At 37.1% G+C, this 23,420-nt stretch overlaps 3 protein-coding genes and 1 pseudogene across 3 annotated transcripts in view; 3 read left to right on the plus strand and 1 right to left on the minus strand.

Annotated features, from left to right (window-relative positions):
- Positions 1-7,445, plus strand: part of LOC133329216 (serine-rich adhesin for platelets) — a 28,247-nt gene extending 20,802 nt beyond the window's left edge. The window contains exons 4-10 of the mRNA XM_061537710.1: positions 2,221-3,032; positions 3,095-3,314; positions 4,064-4,332; positions 4,396-4,557; positions 4,629-4,824; positions 4,898-4,984; positions 7,197-7,445. Coding sequence (XP_061393694.1) covers positions 2,221-3,032; positions 3,095-3,314; positions 4,064-4,332; positions 4,396-4,557; positions 4,629-4,824; positions 4,898-4,984; positions 7,197-7,373 — 1,923 coding nt within the window. The 3' untranslated portion in view covers positions 7,374-7,445. The remainder of the gene's footprint in view (positions 1-2,220; positions 3,033-3,094; positions 3,315-4,063; positions 4,333-4,395; positions 4,558-4,628; positions 4,825-4,897; positions 4,985-7,196) is intronic.
- The window catches only part of LOC133329208 (large ribosomal subunit protein mL44), a 121,505-nt gene that overhangs the window by 80,260 nt on the left and 17,825 nt on the right, over positions 1-23,420 (plus strand). The window lies entirely within an intron of this gene.
- Positions 16,863-17,712, minus strand: LOC133329218 (dynein regulatory complex protein 11-like; annotated as a pseudogene).
- On the plus strand, positions 19,354-23,318 carry LOC133329219 (dynein regulatory complex protein 11-like). Its single transcript, XM_061537711.1, has 6 exons — positions 19,354-20,181; positions 20,981-21,393; positions 21,731-21,884; positions 21,946-22,700; positions 22,912-23,082; positions 23,153-23,318. Exons 1-6 carry the CDS (start codon positions 19,354-19,356, stop codon positions 23,316-23,318), a joined length of 2,487 nt encoding a protein of 828 aa, XP_061393695.1.

Below are 23,420 nucleotides of genomic sequence, written 5' to 3' on the forward strand. Positions count from 1 at the left end.
GTAAGTGCTGGTGGTGTTGGTGTGGGTATCGGTGTCGGCGGTATTGTCGGCATCGGCGGCGTTAATAGTGTTGGTGGTATCGGTGGTGGTGGTGTTGGTCCCATCATCACAAGCAATATAGCATTACAACAGCAATTTAGCCAATCCCAACCCCATATTGTTGCACAATCATCATCATCATCTGCATCCGCATCAGTGTTAACTCATCATAATAATGTGGTAATGAATCATAAATCATTTGATGTAAATAGACATACAAACATACATAGTCGTATATACAATTTTCTTTTGTAGGAAAAGGAAAGTCCTTGGACCCCCTTTTGGTCCGCCAATGAAGGCTGACTTAGGTCTTATCAAAGTTTTTCTCAGCATAGCTATGAATTAGCGCATTATCTGCTCTAAAAAAAGTCGTTCGGGTCGTCCATAAATAACAAATTTTGGACTACTTTTAGCTCGTCAAAAAAGTCGTCTAGACAGACCACCTTGAGTGCTTCTATAGAGATGCAATTAATACTGCCTTCAACTTGTCCATAAAGGCCTTCATCAGCTCCTCTCAAAATATTCCCTTAAAGTCGACTACAGAGACTCCCTTCAAATCGCCTATAGAGACTCCCCCAAGTAGTCTATAGAGAATTCCTATTATGTCGTCTATTTAGACCCCTTCAAGTCGTCAATAGTAATCCCCTTCCAGTCGTCCATAGGAAATCCCTTCATCTCTCTAAATAGAGGCTTCACTGAGATCGTCTACAAAGCTCGTCTAGAGAGACTCATTTCAGAACGTCTTTAAAGACTTCCTCCAACTCGCCTATAGATACTACCTGTTATCAACAATAGAGATTACATTCAATTCGTTGTAGAGACTCACTTCTGTTCACCTATAGATACACACTTCAGATCGCACATAGATATTCCCTTCAGCTCGTCCATAGAGACTTCCCAAGCTCGCCATTAAACACTTTGTTAGCTTGGCTATAAGACTCCCTTCAGCTCCTCTATGAAGACCCTCTTCAGCACGTCTATAAAGGCTTCTTTCAACTCCCCTATAAATACTACCTCCAGCTTGTCTATAGAGATTCCCCTAAACTTCTTTATAAAGACTACCTCAGTACGTTTAAAAAGACACCCTTTAGGTTGACAATACTATAAAAAGGCTCCTTTCAACTGACCTATAAAGACTTCCTTCAGCTACTCTACAAAGACCCCCTTCAAAGTGCCTATAAAGATTCCCTTCAGCTCGTCCATAGAGACTTCCTCCAGCTCGTCTATAAACACTCCTTTCAGCATGCCTCTGTGGATCTCCCTCAGCTCGTCTAAACTACTATTTTAAGCTCGTATATAGAGGCTCATGTTAGCTGTCTTTAAAGAGACTCTCTTCAGTTCATCTATAAAGATTCATTCCAGCTCTTCTATGAAGACTTCATCCAGCTTGACTATAAAATATCCCCAGCTCATTTCCTCCCTCCTTCACCTGGTCTAAAAAACTCTATTTAGCTCCTCTATAAATACTCCTTTCAACTCGCTTTAAATACAAACTTGAGTCTTCCATAAGGCTCCCTTCAACTGACCTATAAACAATTCCTTTAGCTTGCCTATAAAGACTCCCTTCAGCTCCCCTCTACAAAGACCCTTTTAAGCACGTCTATAAAGACTTCTTCTAGGTCCCCTATAAAGACTCTCTTTAGCTCGACAATAAAGGCTCCTTTGGACTTACTCAGCAAATCTTAAAGGACTCTTTTCAGCTCGTCTAAAAATATACCTTTCTTTTCTTCTATAGAGACTCCCTTCGTTCGTCTATAATGACTCCTTTGAACTCAAATCCCTTGAACTCGTCTATAAAGGCTCCCTTCATATCGTCTATAGAGACTTACTTCAACTTCCATATAAAGAATTCCTTCAGCTCCACAACAAAGGCTACCTTTACCACCCCTTTAAAGACTTCTTTGAGCTCGCCGTAAAGACTACCTTCAGTTCGCCGTAAAGACTCCCTTCTGTAAAGATTTCCTTCAGCTCGTCTGTAAAGACTTCCTTCAGCTTGTTTACAAAGACTCCCTTCAGCTCATTTAAAAATACTCCCTTCAGACCCTACCCCTACCAATATCCAATAGCATTTGAATTAACTTTCATCCACTCTCTATGCACTGTTTATATTCCAAATTACATCTTGTTTTGTTGTGTTCAAAATTAATAATTTGTTTTTGTTGTTTTGTCATTTTTTTTCAGAATCAACATCACAATGCGATTCACTTGTCCTCGCATGCACTTAATAGTCATAATTTAATAACAAATGCAACAGGTGGTGGTGTTGCTGGCGGTGGAGGCAGCACTATTCTCGGAGGTGGTGGTGGTGTTATAAATGCCGCTGCCAATCATTCACCCAAATCGCCAAATCAACATCCAACACAACAGCAGCAGCCACATCAACAACAACAATCCCACAATTTAATGTCAACATTTGCTCCCATCGTTGGTTCGGCATCGACAGCTTCATCAGTTACTGCTGCTGCAGTGGCCAGTGTTACACAGCAACAACAACAACAGCATATGCAATTATTGTCGGCAGCAGCAGCGGCCAATAATTGTAACAATAATTTAATGTCATCTTCATTGAATGCAGCTCACAGCAGTGCCATGTCACTGCACGAACGTGGTCTACCACCCAAAGGTATGGGTCTGACGGCAAATGCCGGCGGTGGTAGCAATATGTTACTTCATACGCAACAACAACAACACCCTGCCCAACAACAACAACAGCAGCAGCCGCATCATCAGCAGCAACATCATGCCAATCAAACGTCATTGGTCATAAATCCAGTGGTGGGTGGCGGATCGGGTATGACAACGTCATTGCACAGTTTCGATATAAATGGTGCAGCTGTTGTTGGTAATCCCGTTGCCAATACACAATCATCATGGGCCACACCATCATTGTCACCCACATCGGGTATGGCACCCAATCATCATTCAATTGGTGGTGGTGTTCCACATGGTCAGCAACCGCACAAAAAATGTGAGGTTAAATTGAATGCAATGCCGTAAGTGTCAAAAGGATGATGATTTTGGAATGTAAATAAATAACTGCTCTATTTTTTTACAGTTGGTTCCATGGCAGCATTACCCGTGATGAAGCTGAACACTTGCTACAGCCCCGCGAGGATGGCCTGTTCTTAGTGCGTGAATCTACAAATTTCCCCGGTGACTATACACTCTGTGTATGCTTCCAGGGTAAAGTGGAACATTATCGTGTCAAATATTTGGAAAATAAGCTAACCATTGACGATGAAGAATATTTTGAAAATTTGGGTCAGCTTGTTGCGGTAAGTAAATGTGAAGATTATCTACTTTCAAATACTTCTTTCAGTTCGTCTATAAAGACTACCGTCAGTTTGTCTATAACATGCTTCAGTTCGTCCAGAATGGCTTTCTTCAGCACGTCTATAAAGACCCCTCGCCTATGAAGACTCCGTTCATCTCGTTTATAAAGTCTTCCTTTAACTTGTCTATAAAGACTTCCTACAGTTCGTCTATGAAGACTCCTTACAGCTCGTCTAGGAAGACTCGCTTTAGCTTACCTATAAAGTCCGCCATTAGTTATAAAGACCCCCTATTGCTAATCTATAAAGACTCCCTTCAGCTCTCGTCTATAAAGACTCCCTTCAGCTCTCGTCTATAAAGACTCCCTTCAGCTCTCGTCTATAAAGACTCCCTTCAGCTCTCGTCTATAAAGACTCCCTTCAGCTCTTAAAGATTCCCTTCAACTCTCGTCTATAAAGACTCCCTTCAGCTTTCGTCTATAAAGACTCCCTTCAGCTCTCGTCTATAAAGACTCGCTTCAGCTCTGGTCTATAAAGACTCGCTTCAGCTCTCGTCTATAAAGACTCCCTTTAGCTCTCGTCTATAAAGACGACTCTCTTCAGCACAGTCTGCTTTCAGCTCTTCCACCTTCAGCTCGTCTATGAAGACGCTTTGCTACTCGCCTCCTCCATTCTGTGCCGCATAATTTGCCACAAATGTCAATAATGTATTTATCTCCCCCTCTCTGTCTCTCTCTCTCTTCTCCACACAGCACTATGAAGCCGATGCCGATGGCCTGTGTACACAATTGGTAAAATGTTTACCTAAACAGGGTAAACAGGAATACTGTATCAATTCAAAAGATTTCATCGACAAAGGTTGGGTTATACCCGAATCGGATTTGCAGCTACGCGAAAGCATAGGCAAAGGTGAATTTGGTGATGTAATGTTGGGTATATTGCGCAATGAGAAGGTGGCTGTAAAAATGCTTAAAGATGAGGGAGCTGTACAGAAATTCTTGGCAGAGGCTTCGGTTATGACGTAAGTTCACAAATTCTGTTTTTATATAATTACAAATATATAATTTTTTGTTTTTTTTTTCAGAACACTGGAACATGAAAATCTAGTGAAATTCATTGGTTTAGTATTCACTAGTAAACATCTGTATTTGGTTACTGAATATATGAGCAAAGGATCACTGGTTGATTATTTAAGATCGCGGGGACGACAGCATATAACTAAAAAGGATCAAATCAATTTTGCTTAGTAAGTTGACAGACCCAAATTCTTCTATAGTCAGTCGCATGTATGAATTCCAAATTTATTTTAAATTTTAGTGACACAGCTTCGGGTATGGAATATTTAGAAGCGAAAAAGGTTGTTCATCGTGATTTGGCTGCCCGCAATGTTCTCATTTCGGAAGACTGCGTTGCCAAGGTATCTGATTTTGGTTTGGCCCGCGAAGAATGCTATAATCTGGATGTCGGGAAATTGCCAATTAAATGGACAGCACCCGAGGCATTGAAAAATTGGGTAAGTTTCCGAGTTTTAATTAACTGTTTTTATGTAATCGATATATAATTTATTTTTTTTTCTTCTTTTGCAGCGTTTCTCTAATAAATCCGATATGTGGAGTTTTGGCATTTTATTATGGGAAATTTATTCATTTGGTCGTGTTCCTTATCCTAGAATTGTGAGTATTTTTTTATATTGATTATTAAAAATATAATTTATTAAAATATAAAAGAAAATCAAATATAGCTTTGGAAGACATGAGGGCTTTTCATAGAGGAGCGTAAGAAATGCTTGTTTAAAAACAAACAGAAGGAGGGAGAAGACAATATCATATTCCTAAAAAAAACAGATATAATCTTCTTCGAAAAATGTATCAAAATGTCTTCTTTTAGAGGATCAAAAGACCGTTTTATAGGAGGCCGGAATGCCCCATCATGGAGAACAAAATTTGCCTTAAATTTTTTGAAGACGAAATATTTTTTTAAATTATCCTAAGATTGATTTAGAGAAGTCCAGAATGTCCCCTTAAAGCAGACTATTAAGGCTTGACAAAGATTTACCGGAAATAATTATTTACAGAAGATTGTAGTACCTTCTTATAGAAAACCCCAACGATTTCTTATAGATGACTAGAAAATCGGCATATAGATTACAGGAAGTTTAAAGCCACGAATTTGTGATAGAGGAGAACAGAATACCTTTTATATAAAGTACTAAAAGTGTTGTTATAGAAGCCCAGAAGTATTCTGAAGATGGACGAGAAAAACTCTTAAATAATATATTCTTATCCGAAAAAAGTGGCCTTATTATAGAGGGCCAGAAGAAAATATTTTTAGAAGGCTAAAAGGGCAGAAGCTCCTCTTATAGGAGCCAGAAACTCTTCTTATAGAAGGCCGGAAATGATTCACATAAATACTGAACTGCTGATGATTACATTATTGAAGATCTCTGACCTTCAGTTATACAGTTACAGGTATTTTTATAGAATAAACTTCTTCTTATAGAAGGCCAGAGAAGTTATTCTTATGGAGGACAAAGGTAATCTTATGGAAGGGCTTTTTATGATGGACCATAAAGAAATTGTTTTTATGAACAATTTGCAGGTCTTTTTATGGAAGACTTAATGGTATTCATATAGAAGGTGTTCTTATCGGGGGCCAAAAGTACTTTTTATAACAGTTAATCTAGAATGACTCCCTGCTTCAGCTCGTTGACGAAGGCACACTGTTTCAGTTTGTCTGTGAAGATCCAGACATTCAGCCAATCTATAAAGACTCCCTTTAGTGGCCTTTAGCTTGTCTCTATAGACTCACTGGCCCATCAGCTCGTCTATTAACACTCCAAGCCCTTCAGGTCGTCTATATAGACTCCAAGCCCTTAACCTCGTCTATAAAGACTCCCTGACCTTCAGCTCGTCTATAAAGACTCCCTGACCTTCAGCTCGTCTATAAAGAATCTCTGACCTTCAGCTCGTCTATAAAGACTCCCTGACCTTCAGCTCGTCTATAAAGACTCCCTGACCTTCAGCTCGTCTATAAAGACTCCCTGACTTTCAGGTCGTCTATAAAGACTGCCATTTCTTAAGCTCGTCTATAAAGAGTCCCAGGCCTTCAGCTCGTCTATAAAGATTCCCAGACCTTCAGCTCGTCTATAAAGACTCCCAGACTTTCAGTTCGTCTATAAAGACTCTCTGACCTTCAGCTCGTCTATAAAGATTCCCAGACCTTCATCTCGTCTATAAAGATTCCCAGACCTTCAGCTCATCTATATAGACATAATGGTCCTTCAGCTATTTTAAAAATACTCCTTGGGCTTCAGCTGTTCTATAAAGACTCCCAGACATTCAGCTTGTCTAAAAAGACCCAACGCCCTTCAATTCGTATATAAAGATTCCCTGACCTTCAGCTTCTCTATAAAGACTCCCAGACCTTCAGCTCGCCTATAAAGACCCCACATCCTTCAACTCGTCTATAAAGACTCCCAGACCTTATGCTCGTCTATAAAGACTCCCTGACCTTCATCTTGTCTATAAAGACTCCCAGACCTTCAGCTCGCCTATAAAGACCCCACATCCTTCAACTCGTCTATAAAGACTCCCAGACCTTCAGCTCGTCTATAAAGACTCACAGACCTTTTGCTCGTATAAAGACTCCCAGACATATCTATAAAACCTTCAGCTCGTCTATAAAGACTACCTGACCTTCATCTCGTTTATAAAGACTCCAAGACCTTGGCTTGTCTTTAAAGACTCCCTTCACCTCCTCTATAAGACCTCCTTCCAGTTCTCTTATAAAGTCTCCCTAAAGCCTCCTACCTACATTTGCGCCTTTAAAAATTTCTTCTTTAATTCTTATTAATTGTATTTTTTATTTTCACTCAATTCATTTCAGCCACTAACCGATGTTGTGAAACATGTTGAAGTTGGCTATAAAATGGAAGCACCCGAAGGTTGCCCACCTGAAATCTATGAAATGATGAGACAAGCCTGGGACCTAAATCCTGCCAAACGACCAACATTTGCTGAATTAAAAGTGAAACTTTTACATTTGAAAAACAATACGGCGTGAAAATTTAGTTATTGCCAATAACGTAACAACAAGAATAGCAACAACACCACTACCACCTTTTAAAACGAAAACCAATCCCTGCAGCAGCTGTTACAATTTATAATTTAAATAATAATTATTATTATAACAACTGAAAAACACACATACACATTTATATATAACAAAATGGATACTAAGTAGTAATTGCAACAACAACAACAAAAAATTCAAAATCTAAAAATTGAGAAAAAACACCATTTATTTATATATTATATATACCTAAATAATAGGAATATACAAAACAAAAGATTTTTTTGGGCGAGTGAAACAAAAAAAAAATAAGTGAAAAAAGTGAATGTGTATTTACAACAACTATTTAAAAACAAAATCGTATATATAAATATTACAATAATAATATTAATAATAATTAAATAATTATTCTTTATATATAATTACTAAGAATATAAATTAATGCAAAACAACAAATAAATAATAACAATAATTTAATATTAAGACGCAACAACAACAGCAGACGTTATGTAAAAAACAACAACAACAAACCAACCAATCAGTAACATTTATATTATAATTATAATCATTTATATATTATATAAAACAAAAAACAAAAACAATTATATTTTTATCATTAGAAGAGTATAACTGATCCTCTACCCGCCCCCTCCCCCTTCTCTACTAAAATAAATGTTTTTTTGTAATGTTTTAAAACATCAAAGGCTACATTAAACAAACTACTTAACGCAACAACAACAATAACAATCCTCTGTTTTTTAATTTAAAAAAATGTTTTTTTTTATTCTATTTTTTATTATGATGTTTATTTTTTAAATATTTGTATTATTTAAAAATAAAAAACAAAGCCAACAAACAATACCCAAAAACAAAACATTGTCTCCCTCCCCTACTACGACGACGGGTTTCTTTTTCTTTCTTTATGGAGAAAAGAAATCAACCAACAACAAACTATACAATAACAACACTTATTTAAACACACAATTTTCCTCTAGTTTTAAGGCTTAATCTTAATGAAAAGAAACAAAAAACAATAACACAAAAAATATATACAATATATAATTCTTGATTTTATGTTATTTATAAAAGAAAATTCGCAACTTTTTATTAGTTATTTTTTTTTTTTCTTATGCCACTAATAAAATCCCGCCATGGATAGATACAAATACAGCCACAGAATGTAGTAAGGCAATAAGGAATATTAAAAGAAGCGGAAATGTGAGGATCTGCCACTCCCGAAAGCGAAAAATTGTTCTCTAGTTAAACCTCTCCCCAATGAATATTTCAAAATAAGGCCGACATTTTCTCGGCACTTTGGAATTGATTTTAATGAATATTTCTCCCGATATTGACTGAGACGTTTTCCTGTGTAAGAAAAAATCCACTGTCCTAAATTATAGTTTTTTTTTATCAAGAATAGAGAAATCGCGTCTATGTAGTGTCATAAGACGTTGTCAAGGTCGGGACGATACCACCCTATTCGCTAATACCTCTCAGGATTAAAGAAGGTCATTAAATTAATAATCATTACAGTTAAACGTAATGCGTTAAAACTGTATCTACGTGCGTCACTGTCAGCCATCCCTTCCATATGGAAGATAGTATTGGCAGTACTAGCCACGTTGGTAAACGATTGTTTTGGGTGAAAAGCGCTAGTATAATTAGCGCTTATCATATGATTTATAAGGGATGATAGGATTCAACTGCCCGCCTATACGGCTTGTAGGTATGTCAATGACTTGATTATGCAAAGATACAATGCTTGATCCAAGGTTGAAATTCCATGGATTAATATATGTGCTCTTACTAGAATTAGAATATAATATTGCGTCACCAAACGCAACGTTATCCAGACAAAATGTTCCGGAGATTTTTATTACTAAATAATCTCCCACATTTGGTCCAATATTATGATTAATGGTACATGAAGATCTAAAATTCACGTCAAATTTACGTCCGGTTGAGACACGAATTTCATTTGAACCATTAAAAGTTACAGTAACGTTATTTAGACACAAATGGATCCTGTGTTATGTAATGGGTACCATTCAAAAATCCCTCCTACACTAATGACTTAGAGCGGTGAATGTCAGTAATAAACTTAGCAGCTTCACGTGAAAACGTTTCTAAATCATTTAGCATAGAGTCACCGCTCATAGGCGTTGACCCTATTAGTTTAGAAATTAAATGCCGTAACGTTTGGTTCGAAGATGTGTCACCATTTAGTGTTACATTTTGAACCTCAGACTCTATAGCATGTATTAGCAGAAAGGTACTATGGAAGTCGGAAATAGACATATCCGTGAAGAATTGATAACTCTAATTTTACTGAGTATATTACCAACCCTTTCGATTGTGAAGAATAATTTTCAAGACTGCTATGTTCAGCACTATCCTTTTCTATCAGCGAACAATGCCACTAACTAGATTGGTAAACTTTGATTAACTTTGGCATAACACCTGGGAGAATTACTCCTTCCCCATAGGAATAGTACTACTTCCCTATAAAAGAATTACCCCTGATAAAGGCAGATATGATTTCCTTGATAAAAAGGAATATTCCATTCTCTGCAAAATAAGTTAGGAGTGAATTTGTCTGCCTTCACCAACGGTGTTTTACAAATATTTAGAAGCATCCTTATCTTGTCATGGCCCTGATTGGTAGAGCCAAAGTCTACGCAGACTCTTTTGAAGGTCTTGGCATGGTTTGATTCACTTTCATTGTAAAACGGAACCCCTAGAACATTTGTCATTTTCTTTGTGGGGGAAGGCACCTTTGTTCATGTCATTGGAATTCGATTCGATTTGAAATTCAGTTTGAAGAAAATGTTCAAAATCTGCTATGATAGAATTTTATATTTCCTTACGAAATAATTTCCCTTGACTTGAGAATGACTCTTTAATTACTTTCTCCATATATCATAAGAGAAATTCTACTGACAGAGGCTGGGCTATTTTTTCCTGGCTATTAAGGAAACATCCTGTCTATTCAATTAAATTAAGTACTAGCCTGTCTAGCTACATTGTCGTTTATGCAATCACGAGATAGGAACTAGTTCCCTGTTTACTGTGCGATAGGTCTCCTAGGAATTAATGCAATTGGAATATTTTGGGTAGGATATAAACATATGCCGGTAAAAGGCCTGTTGTACGCTCTAAAAATGAAAGAGATTTGACTTCTTATCCCCCTTGGGTGTAATTCCCCAAGAATTGTGTATGAAGTCTTGCAAAAGCTGGGTAGTGGCAAAGGACATTTTCCAGCATTTCGCTGTATTCCCCACATGCTCTACACCTGCTGCTCCGCTCGCAAATAATCATGTGATAATGTGCCTCTCAGTCTGAGATTTCCTGTGAGAATACCTGTCAGTCAGCTGATTTCTTTTTTCCCAAATCATGGCAACAATATGCTAGATAAACATGCGACTAACAAAAGTTTCGATACGGTACAATGAGGACATATATTAGAGTTCATTTCATGAGAGCGTATGATTTATATTATTTGCCTGTGACATGGGTTATTTGATGCGTATACGTAATGACGTAAAGTATACGCAGCATTGACTTATGAAAAGATTACAATTCAAGCTGTATATGTAGTTAAGGGAGGACTCATAAAATGTTTATGGATTTGGTCGCCTTTCTAAGCGCCCTGAATGAAATTTTTAACGTGAAGCCAATTTTAAAGGCTTCACAACAGCGGAGTGTATGATTGATATTTTTTTCATGTGGCGTATACGCAATGACATAACGAGTGCGCAGGGTTGACTGAGATTAACCTGCTTGTATGTAATGCGGAATTATATGAGGATTCAAGAAATATTTATGCGGCTTTGTCGCATTTCTGAACGAGTTGGATGGAATTTTCAACGTACGCGCAAAGCCAATTTTAGACCCCCTTGAAGTGTATACAAATTATTTGATCAGGATAAAATTCTAAGACGATATCCGTTCTACTTCTTCTTTAATCACGGTATATTTCCAAAGAAGTGCAATATCATTTTAACTTTCCTGTACACAAGGGCCTTTATTCTACTATCAGTATTTTGAATTTAGCAATGCTTTAACATTGTCGGAATATGTTAGATTTTACTTATATCCCCCATATTACTGGGAATTTTTGGAATTTCAAAAAGGCGTTGAACACGTTGTTTAATCTAGTTGTTTATACCTTATTGGGTATCTCCATATCCCATCTCCCTGTTCTCCAAAGTTATTTAAATTGGTTAATCTTTGGATACTCCATATAATTATATTCCGCATTTATCGGTATTTTAAGGATTTTTTACACCTTTTCAATTTGATATTTTGGGTTCTAATGTGGCAGAAAATCTTCGTATCAATATTCTTCATATAATTGAAATTTCTTGGATGGTGAAAGACATCTAAGCACAGAAAATGTTCAATATATTTGTCAAAATATACCCCATATAAATAGGGATGAACTATTTATTTGGTACTGGTATTTAATTTTTTTCTATTTAAATTTCCTCTGGTTCTGTCTCCATATTTAGAAATGCAGCTACGTCCACTGGCTGTAACCACAGATATTCTGGAGTAAGATGAGTACATTTGACGGGGCAATTGAATAAGTGCAGTGTGGTATGAGGGCCGTACCACATGCTGGGCAGACATTATTTGCGCCCAAGTGCTGCCGGCAAGCGACTTGAGGACCTTGTTCCTACTTTTCAACTTATCGCAGATAGCTGTGCTTTACGCAGACGATTTAAACATACTGTCGAATGTCACCCCGAGTATTTTGGGGTAATTTGTGGTCGGATTGTATGCCCCTCGACCTGAACATTCAACGACATTCTCATCTCCGCAGTCCATGTGGTGAATAATGTGGCTGACGACTTCGTGGCGGATATTTTCATATTCCTCGCTTTAAAGAAGGCTGCTAATTCGACGAGATAGGCATTCAACCTTACACATTTGTCCTCAACAATGGGATCCGACGCCATGATCGTACAATCATCTGCATATGTAACAATTTCTATGCCGTCCGGAGGGCGTGGAATACCGAAAGGGTATTCCGGAGAAATCTCACCACCCTGGGGATTCCCTGTTTAACTCTACGGGGACTTCTTGTTCCGGAACTTCATGTACGACTGGCATCCACACATATAGTTAATTGTCCAACGTTTCAAACTCGACCGGAGGGAAGTGCTCTCAATGTCCTCAAATAGCGTGGCATGGTTGACAGTATCAAGGGCTTTTGATATGTCAAACGCTACCAACACTGTTCTATCGCACTGCTGGTTCTGGTTAAGTCGATGCACGATACACTACAATTTATACGTAACATTCTGAATGTCTATATGGGAAGGATAATTGGGTCTATGTTTTGTCATAACCTCATATTAAGGTCCTGGCTTATTGTGGCATAATTTATCCGATTTTCTATCTCGTGGCTGGTCTCTACCCTTATCTTATTTCTTCTAATCATTGTAAAATTTACCCCAGTCCTTTGTTATTGTATTTTTATTTCCTGAAAATATTGTATCCTTAATTAAACAATCTTAAAAAAATTTATATCAAGAAAAACCTAATTTTGCGTAGAAAAAATTATTCAGCCTTATTCTGGATATTTGCTAGGGAGATATCTCGCATGTAGAAAATTTTCGCTTTCACATTCTCGCCTTATTCTGAATGAATAGGGAGATGCAAAAAATGCGAGATGCTGATTCGAGTTTTCGAAAATGGTGGTTGAAAAAAAGATTCGTGTTGCCATGTCGTAAATTAAGTTGCAATGTGTGTGGCCATATTGTAATTTAAGTTGCAATGTGTGTTGCCCCATTGTAATTTAATTGTGTAACATTTTTCAATATATTATTTATTGATTTTTGTTATTAAAAAATGTTACTTTTTATTGTTTTTTAAACTTTATAGCAATACAAATTTGAAATATCAAGAATCCGCTGTATAAATGCTTTGTAATTAAAAGAAAATAAATTAAAGTTTGAAAATATGGCAACCTACAATATGGCATGTGAAACAGCTGTTCATTGTTTTGATGCAATGTGTTGCAACAACTACAATAGATTACAAATAAAAGAACATTTTTTTTATGATGGCAAAACACAACGAATAATAGGAAGAAATCTGCGACTTAATTAATTAATTCACAGTTTATTATTTCACTACATAATTGTGTGCCTTTTTATTTAATTCCGATATTTTATCTCCCAAATTCATAAAGTGGCCTGTTATGTTATGATTTGCTCCTACTCCTTTATTTCTTCCTTCAAATCATGCACACCATAATTTTGAAAAAAAAAAAATATTTTTTGTTCTTTCATAATTTTTATTTAAGTTTTTCACTGTTAAGCGGCTCATCAGGCAAATTTGGGTTTTCCATAATTTTATTCTTGAGAGACATATCCTCACCCAAAATGTCTGTATTTCGCCTCCAAAATGCATCAAACTCGACTTAAATATTACTTATTACCTTCATACATCCCTTGGCAATACTTGGTTCAGCATACATCGTTATCAATAGGTTTTCCAATGGCATTTTATTGGTTGTTTTCCAGTTAAAAATTTGCTTACTATCATTTATAATATTCTAAATCGTCATAGAATAAGTATTGTGTAAATATTTTTCATAAAAATAGTTATTACTTATGTTTTTGTAGTCAACTCCCCTTAAATTTTTAGCGAAAAATTTCGCACAAAATTTCCTACTCCCTGTAATTCAGAATACCTAATTTTTCCCCAAAGCGGATTTTTTCGCTTTCGAACTTCATTCAGAATAAGGCGAAAGCGAGAATGCGAAAAAATTCACTGGAAAATGTTGTTCAGAATAAGGCGAAGGGAAAGAGCGAGTAAATTCACATGGAATTGACATCCAGAATAAGGCTGGTTTTTTTTCCAAAAAACTAAATTAAAAAAAAATCAAATTATAAAAAATGATTAACTTAATTGTACATTTATCATATGAAAAGAAATTGCATAATAATAATTTTTATAAATTTAAAAAAAAAAATTGTATGTTACTTTTTACTTTTTTTTTACTAATTATCTATTATTATCATTTCCCCTTTTTCTGTATCTAATTAGGAATCTCCCATTGTTTTTAGCTATTCTTTTAAACTTATTTTTAATAATTTTTAAAATATGGAGAGCATATACCTTAAAAATAATATGTTGATTTTATTATATACATACATATTTATTTGTTGTTAAAATTAATAACATTAAAAGCATATTTTTTTCTATTTGTAATATTATTTTTATTATATTTATAGTTGTTAGCATATATTTAAGATATATGTTTGATTTATTATTATTTTTTTTTTTCAAAAAATATATATTATTTTACTTTCCGAACATCTCTATAAATGTTTTTTTAAAATAAATTTTTATATAAATATTAGAAAAAACAACACAGAGAAACCCATGGTTATACAATACACATATAAATATTATTATTTTTTTGTTTGATTTCAACCAAAAATACAAGCTAGCAATTTAACCATACCCTCCAAAATTTATCTTCCTTTTTTCAATTGAATAAAATCAACAACAAACAACAACAACCTACAATCTATATACATTTATATATATTATAAATAAAAAATATAAATATATATAAATAAAAAAAATAATATATATTTTATTTACATAGAAGATTTCTACTTAACAAAACGAAAAAAAACAACAACAATAGAATACACCAAATCGTTTAATAAAAATTAATAAAAAAAACAAAAATTAAAAAAAACGTCGACTATCCCTCTCCTGTTATTTTGAAATTGAAAAGAAAATCAGTCCTTTTTGGCCCCCCCTTTAACAACAACATTAAATACTTGCATACATATTTAAAATAATATTCAAATAATTTTGATTGAAAACAAATTTTCACTTATTCGAGTTTTTGAAAAAAATATTAAAAAAAAACAGATATGGAACAAAATTTAACACAAAGAAAAATATTGTATGAAACAAAAACAACAACAGTAAACAACGTATTTGAATTCAAATTAAATAACTTAAACATAATAAAAACACAACAACAACAAGAAATAAAGAAACAAACAAAATAAAATATTAGTGTAAAACATAAACAAAAAAAATATGATGTGTTGTTTTTATTGTATTTTTAATGAATTAGGGTGTTAGGAAAAAGACGCCCTATAGCTCTCTCGTCCAGCTCGTGCATGAAGACTCCATCTAGTTCATCTAGAAAAACTACCTCCAGCTCGTTGAATAAATACACTTGATGGGTTGACAGCCCTTGGTCGGAAGTTGATTCCTCCGAGTCAATCCGGCACATAGAACCGGCCGTCGTGGGATTGGATTGGAAGATCCTTCCTGTTCGTCAACACAACAAGATGTTGTCGATGCAATACCTGTTTGGGTGTTATAGGAGTAGCCATCCAAACCGTTACCTAAGAGACAGGCACCCACCACCAAGGCATGTCAGGAAGTATCTCCATGATCTGGAGAGAGAGGTCCAAAGGTACAAAAGGGAGCCTCTAGATCAAAAGGGCTATCAAGCAGGATTGAATCGTACTCAGTCGGATGCAGTTGAGGAAGCAATGCGAGAGTATCGTGTGAATACCATCCTCGAAGATCACCCGCCTACAATAGCTGCAGAAGATCAGCAGCTACCTCGACAAACCAGAGTGGTCTTGGATAACCGCCTCAATTCATATTGGGGGCACGAGTTGATGGAGAGATCGACAATATCTGCCCGGCATGTGGTACACCTATTCAACTGTCCAGCCAAACCCACTCACCTAACCCCATCTTCTCTTTTAAGGCAACCGATAAAGGTCGCAGCCTTCCTGAACTTGGAGTTGGAAGCAGTACCAGATTAAGGAGAATAAGAAGAAATGTACAACAGTACAAGCTGCTACAACAACAACCACCTCCAACTCGCCTACAAAGATACTCTTCAACTTCTCTATAGAGACTGCCTCAGATCGTCTAAAAAGTCTTTCTCCTGTTCATCTATAAAAATTACCTCCAGTTTGTCTATAAAGACTCCCTTCAACTCCGCCATATAAACTCACCTCAGCTCTCATAAAAAGACTCCCTCCAGCTCGTATATAAAGAAACACTCCAACTATTCTATAAAGACTCCCTTCAGGTCATCAATAGAGACTTACTTCAGCTCGATTATAGAGACGCCCTCAGGTCGTATATAAATCCTCCTTTCAGTTCGTCTGTAAATACATACTCACTTCAGCTTGTCTATAAAGACTCCCTTCAGATCGTCTATAAAGACTTCCTTCAGGTCATCTGTAGAGACTCACTTCAGCTCGTTTATAGAGACTTCCTCTCAGGTCTTCGTAAAAGACTTCATCTTGTCGATAGAGACTCATTTCAGCTCATATATATATATATATATAGACTCGTTTATAGAGACTCCATTCAGCTCTTCTATAAAGAATAACCTCAACCGAAAGCTTCTTTGAGAAAAAAATATCCCCTTGGGAGAACGCCTAAATATCTCCACAACCTCAAAAGTGCCTTCTATTCATGCAACAGTGAACCATAGTCCGGCCTTTGTATATAAATAAAACGATTATAAGTATTTTGTAACAACTGTTGATCTGCTTCCCAGGGTAAAATTGACATGCCAATAAATGGCAACCGATCTTCGGGAGCAATATTTGGTATTAACTTTGATAAATTTTTTAAACGTTTCGGATTGGTACGATTGATGTTGGTTACTTTCTTCGTGAATGGCTTCTCAGCATCGTCCATATAAATACAGCAGTTTATAATAATCTCGATAACTTCAGGACCAAATGGATCAACATTATTAAAACCGACAATATTTGCTGGAGTTAGATCAAATAGCACCGCACCGACCTCAGTACAAATGGCATGCAGTAGAGTTTCCTTTCCCCATCGTTTGGCTCCCATCAACAATATCGAACGTATAAGGTGAGACATGAATTATGTTTTTGTTCCCAACCCAATGGTGGGATACAATATTTCGTTAATATTTGGCGTATATCACCGGGTGAGGGTTTTATACCAATATCGAGCGGCAATGGTTTTGTCGTAATTCACTCAACCTTGTTTCGGTATATTTCCCTAAAATGTCATTTGTAATCAATTCTTCATACAACGATTCAGTGGTACGATCGGGTGTTAAATCTTTTTTCATTTTTCTTACCGGATTGCCTTGCCCTTTTAATATTTTTCTTAGCCTTCTTTCCCGATTCCGGTCTGTGGGGAGAGCAGGGGGAAAATATTTATTAAATTTCAATTTAGTTTGCTTTGTAATATGAATTTCTTTGCCAACCTGTAGTAGCTCCAATTCCTGCCGCATAACATCATCGACCACCTTTCGGAAATCTTCTTTCAACTTCATCGTGTTCTTCGACATAAATCATATCGTAATAATGACTTTGTTTAATATTCACCGATTCATAATTTTAAAAGTGAAGAAAATCAGCAAGAGGAGCCTTAGAAGTTATGTTGGACTCCATCCAAATTATCTTTAAAAATTTTCCCTCATTAAATTTGTCTACAAAAATTCAGTTCAGTTTTTTTTTCTTTTTATAAAGACTCCATTCAGTACATCTTACGATTGTCTAAATATTTGCCTTTTTAGGTACCCCAAATAGTCCTCCTTCAGGTTTCCTAAACTTATTGGTCGCCTTAATAAACCTTCTTCGGGCCCATTCTTCAGGCTATTAAATTTTTAATTGTTTTTAACCACCCACTTTACCTTTCAATTTCCGCTCATATATCTGGCAAATACATCGATTGTGCAAGCTGCAGACCTCCACCCCATTCATCGAGATTTTCATTGATATTCATATCACCACAGCGTGCTGGAGATTTGGATTTCTCTTTCCTTTTTCGTGATTCCTTTGATGATCTGGCCGAAGATCGGCTAACTTTACTTTCTGTACCCGGCCTACTAATGATATACAACGAACCGCCTTGATCTTCGGAAGGGAATTCAGGAAGTTTTCCACTGTTTTTCATAAAAAATTTTAATCCATTCCCGAATTTCATCGGCAATATCCTCGGTCATATTCGGTCCATCTTTGGTTCGAATTTCTTCACGCACCAATTCCAAGGTGAAGTCATAGTGTTCTTGTAAGGTCTCTTGGTTGGCATAGCGACGTTCGTAGATCTGAAATTGTTTATGAAATTAGAAGGAGAACTTATTTCTAAGGGAATTTCCAGGGGTTTATAAAAAACTCCATCCAGATCGTCTATAAAATCTCCCTCCAGGTCGTCTAGGGGCACCTTTTAGATCGTTTACCAGATCCAGGTCTTCTATAAAGACTCCCTGGCCTTCAGATCGTCTATGAAGACTCCTCCTGACCTTCAGTTCGTCTATGAAGACAACCTGGCTTTTAGCCCGTCTATAAAGACTCCCGGACATTCAGTTCTTCTATAAAGACTCCCTGACCTTCAGGTGGTCTATGAAGACTTCCTGGCCTTCAGATCGCCTATAATCCCACTCTGACCTTCAGATCGTCTATGAAGAGAACCTGACATTTAGCTCAACTCTCTGACCTTCGTCTATAAAGACTCACTGACCTTCAGGTCGTCTATAAATACGCCCTGGCCTTCAGATTGTCTATGAAGGCTCCCTGACCTTCCGCTCGCAGACCTTCAAATCGTCTGTAAAGACTCCCTGACCATCAACTGGATTATAAAGACTCCCTAACATTCAGTTCGTCTATAAAGACTCCCCGGTTCAGACTCCCAAAGATAATAATTTCCCCTATCTGTTTCTTTAAGAATCTCCCATCCATTCTAATTTCTTTCTTCGTTTCATTTGTTTTGAATTCTTGGGGCACCCTCCACAGGTGTGGTGAGTTGTTTCCCACCACCACTAGCAGATGTTGTTATTGTTTGCAGTATCACAATAACCCAAGGGGAACCATAGTAACTGGAAGCGGTTTCAACCATCTGTACTAACAACTTAAATAGTACATTCACAAGGAAGCAGCTTACCAGACCAGACACATCACCCGCTACCTATTCCGCAATGTCCAATAGTTATTACAATGAAATTTGGCATTTATCTCAACATGAACTGGAACTGCTGGCCATTGAAGATTTCCAGCGACAAAATCAAGATGTTGAAACGACGATTGCTGCGCAGGGTGGAACGGATTTGGTGGTATTGGATGAAAGTTCCCGCAAGGCCATTGTGCAGGCTACCACCTATGAATTCTATCTGAAATATATCTGCATTGCAAATCGCCTAGAGGAGGTCTACGACAAGATGATCCAGCCGCAAAAACGACAATTGATTCGTAACATTCTGAATGCTTGTCTGGGCAGGATAATTGAATTGAAACATGACTTGGTCAATATTGACCTGATGGAGTTCAGTTATAATGATGCGGTAGTCGAACGTCTGAAACTAACACCCATTGATACTGAGCTAAGGGTGCCAAGATATTTTCTACGCGAACGACGCAAAGAAATTGAACAGCGTAATAAAACGATGCATGATATCCTCGTAAAGCTGGGTTGGGTTGAAGAGAATCCCGTGGTCGAACAGATAACGGAAATTGAAGCTATTCGTCTCATTCAAATGCATGAGAGAGCTCGTCAGGGCCGCCTAAGGGCGCATTTTATGAAAGAAATCCGAATGCTCAAGGAGAAGGGGAAAAATGAGGAAAAAGATAAAGATCGGAATGATGCTGGGCTATTGGCTGCCATGAAAATACAAAAGATGTGGAGGGGTCATACGGATCGTCGTAAGACAAGACGTCGTAAATTGGATGAAATGATTTTGATTGGAATGGTACCACCACCACCATCGGTGCTGAAGGCCCGGGCCGAGAAGGTGGAAAAACTGAATGAGGTATGTAGGATTAAGATGATAAGAAGGGGAGTTTCTATAGAAGATCTACTGGAGATTTTATAGACCAGGTGGGCGAAGATTTTATCAGAGACGAGCTGAAGGTCAAGGAGTCTTCATAAACGAGCTGAACGACAGGGAGTCTCCCCAGACGAGTTGAAGGCCAGGGAGTCTTTATTGGGGTAGTTTAGGTCGGGTAGTCCCTATAGACAAGATGAAAGTCAAAGGTGTTCATAGGTAATCTAAATGTCAGGGAATCTTCATAGACGATCTGAATGTCAAGGTGCCTTTATAGACGACCAGAAATCTTTATAGAAGAGCTGAAGGTCTGGGAGTCATAGACGAACTGAAGGGTTTAAAGAAGATCTGAAGGTCTGGTAGTCATCATAGACCCTCTGAAGGTCTGGTAGTCTTCATAGACCCCCTGAACGTCAGGGTGTCTTCATAGAAGATATGAAGGTCAGGGTGTCTTTATAGACGACCTGAATGTCAGGGAGTCTTTATAGACGATCCTAAGATCAGGGGTCTTCATGGACGAGATGAAGATCGAGGTGGGTTTATAGACGATCTGAAGGTCTGCGAGTCTTCAGAGATGATCTGAAGGTCAAGGAGTCTTTTTACATGAGCTGAAGGTAAGGAAGTCTTCAAAGACGATATGAAGTTCAGGAGTCTCTATAGACGAACTGAAGTATGTTTTTATAGACAAACTGTAAGGGGCTTTTTTTCTGGATGGTGTCTTTATAAACCCCCGAAAATTCCTTTAGAATAATATAAATTCTCCTAATTTCATAAACAATTGCAGATCTACGAACGTCGCTATGCCACCCAAGAAGCCTTCCAACAACACTATGAATCCACATTGGAATTGGTACGTGAAGAAATCCGTACCAAACATGGACCGAATATGACCGAGGATATTGCCGATGAAATTCGTGCCTGGATTAAAGATTGTTATGAAAAAACGGGAAAACTACCAGAATTCCCAACCGAAGATCAAGGTGGTTCATTGCATATCTTTAGTAGGCCGGGTACAGAAAGTGAGGTAAGCCGATCATCGGCCAGATCATCTAAAGAATCACGAAAAACGAAAGATAAATCAAAATCACCAGCACGCAGTGGTGATTTGAATGTCAATGAAAATCCCGACGAAGAGGGTGGAGGTTTGCAGCCGGCACAATCGATGTGTTTGCCAGATATACGAGCGGAAATTGAAAGGTAAGGTGGGTGGTTAAAAAAATAAATATAGTAATTTAAGGGTTTGAAGTATGGAAAGACTAGAAGACGGTTTATAAAGATGAGCCATGAGATAAGGGAACATGAAGGAGGAATTTTTTGGGTACCTATATAGGGTAAATATTTAGTCTACCATACAACGAAATTTTTTATATAAGTGCTGAAGGAAGACTTTAAAGACAAACTGAATGGAGTCCTTATAGATGAACTAAACTGACTTTTTGTAGACGAACTGAGTGAGGAATTATTTATAGATGAGCTGTATGGAGTTACACTTAACATCTAAGGATCTGCTTTTTGGTCTTATTTTATTTTCCAGATTCAATGAGGTCTGGCGGGAAAAAGATGAATCGGGCAATATGAGACAGAGTCATTATTACGATATGATTTATGCCGAAAAATACGATGAAGTAGAAAAAGAATTTCGAAAGGTGGTCGATGATGTTATGCGGCAAGAATTGGAGCTACTACAGGTTAGCAAAGAAATCCAGAACACATAAAAAATAAATTAATAATATTTCTCTCTCCCCACAGACTGCCATCGGAAAGAAGGCCAAGAAAAATAATAAAAAGGCACGGCGATCCGGTAAGAAAAGTAAAAAGAAAAAGGAGAAGGATTTAACACCCGATCGTACCACCGAATCATTGTATGAAGAACTGGTTACAAATGGCATTATAAGGAAATATCCCGAAACAAGGTTGAATCAATTTCTTGGCGACAAAGCCATTACCGCTCGTGATGGTATAAAACCCTCACCCGGTGATATACGTCAAATATTAACCGAATATTGTATCCTACCATTGGGTTCGGAACAAATACACAATTCATGCCCGCTAATACGTTCGATATTGTTGGTGGGTCCCAAAGGATCGGGAAAGAAGACTTTACTGCATGCCATTTGCACGGAGGTCGGTGCAGTGCTTTTTGATCTAACTCCGGCAAATATTGTCGGAAAATATCCTGGTAAATCGGGTTTGATAATGCTGATCCACTTGGTCCTGAAGGTATCAAGATTATTACAACCTGCTGTCATCTATATGGGTGATGCCGAGAAACCATTCATGAAGAAAATACCCAAAACGGATCGTACTGATCCGAAACGTTTAAAAAAAGATTTACCAAAGTTAATACGAAATATAGCTCCTGAAGATCGGGTGCTGTTTATTGGCACGTCAAATTTACCTTGGGAAGCAGATCAAAAGCTGTTACAACAAACCTATAATCGTTTTATTTATATACCAAGGCCGGATTATGGTGCGCTGTCGCATGCTTGGAAGACACTTTTAAGGTAGGTTCAATGACAGGATTTATAGGCGGGATTGTAGTCTTTTATAGACGAGCTGAATGGTGTCTTTACAGACGGATGACATTTTTAACAACCGGGAGGATGCAGACTTCCGCGACAAATGAAATTTTGATATATCTTCATAATTTAATTTTTAATACCTTTTTCATAATTTATTTTTTTGTAAAAACTTTTCTTTCATGTCCTCCCCCAGTGAATATTCTGGTGGCTTATCAAATTTAGATTGCAGCGTTATGGCAAAAATTTCCGATGGCTATACGATTGGAGCGGTTAATGCCTGTCTCAAAGAAGTACTGACATGTAAACGTAAATTACAGTTGCGATCTCAACCGCTGACCCATGCGGAATTAATAAATGTTTTGTGGTAGGTCACACATTTTTATTAAAATTTATTGTCTTTCAAAAATATTTTCATTAATTGATCTTTTTTTCAGCACCCGGGATCCAGTCTATCGTGAAGAAGAGGAAGCCTATGAATCGTGGTGGGCAAAAACTCCATTGGGGCGGCGTAGACAAAAACTATTGGAAATCGAAGAAGAGGCACGTTTAGAGGAACAGGCCTTGGCTGCCAAACAGGGCAATGGAAAGAAGAAAACTTAATTGATATAGGTTTAAGATACAAATTGACGAAAAAATAAAAATAAAATTTTTGGAAGCACAAATATCGTAACATTGATGTTTTTGTTGTATATAAATTCCGCA

Source organism: Musca vetustissima, unplaced genomic scaffold, assembly GCF_032173495.1.
Source record: "Musca vetustissima isolate MV318-11 ecotype Yass unplaced genomic scaffold, APGP_CSIRO_Mvet_v1 utg19330, whole genome shotgun sequence".
Lineage (NCBI taxonomy): Eukaryota > Metazoa > Arthropoda > Insecta > Diptera > Muscidae > Musca > Musca vetustissima.

Excerpts from the sequence above, each read along its gene's own strand:
- LOC133329219 (XM_061537711.1), top strand. The coding sequence starts at position 19,354 with ATGTCCAATAGTTATTACAATGAAATTTGGCATTTATCTCAACATGAA. Across the intron at positions 20,182-20,980 it reads AGGTGGAAAAACTGAATGAG|ATCTACGAACGTCGCTATGC; the intron begins GTATGTAGGATT and ends AAACAATTGCAG. Across the intron at positions 21,394-21,730 it reads ATACGAGCGGAAATTGAAAG|ATTCAATGAGGTCTGGCGGG; the intron begins GTAAGGTGGGTG and ends TTTATTTTCCAG.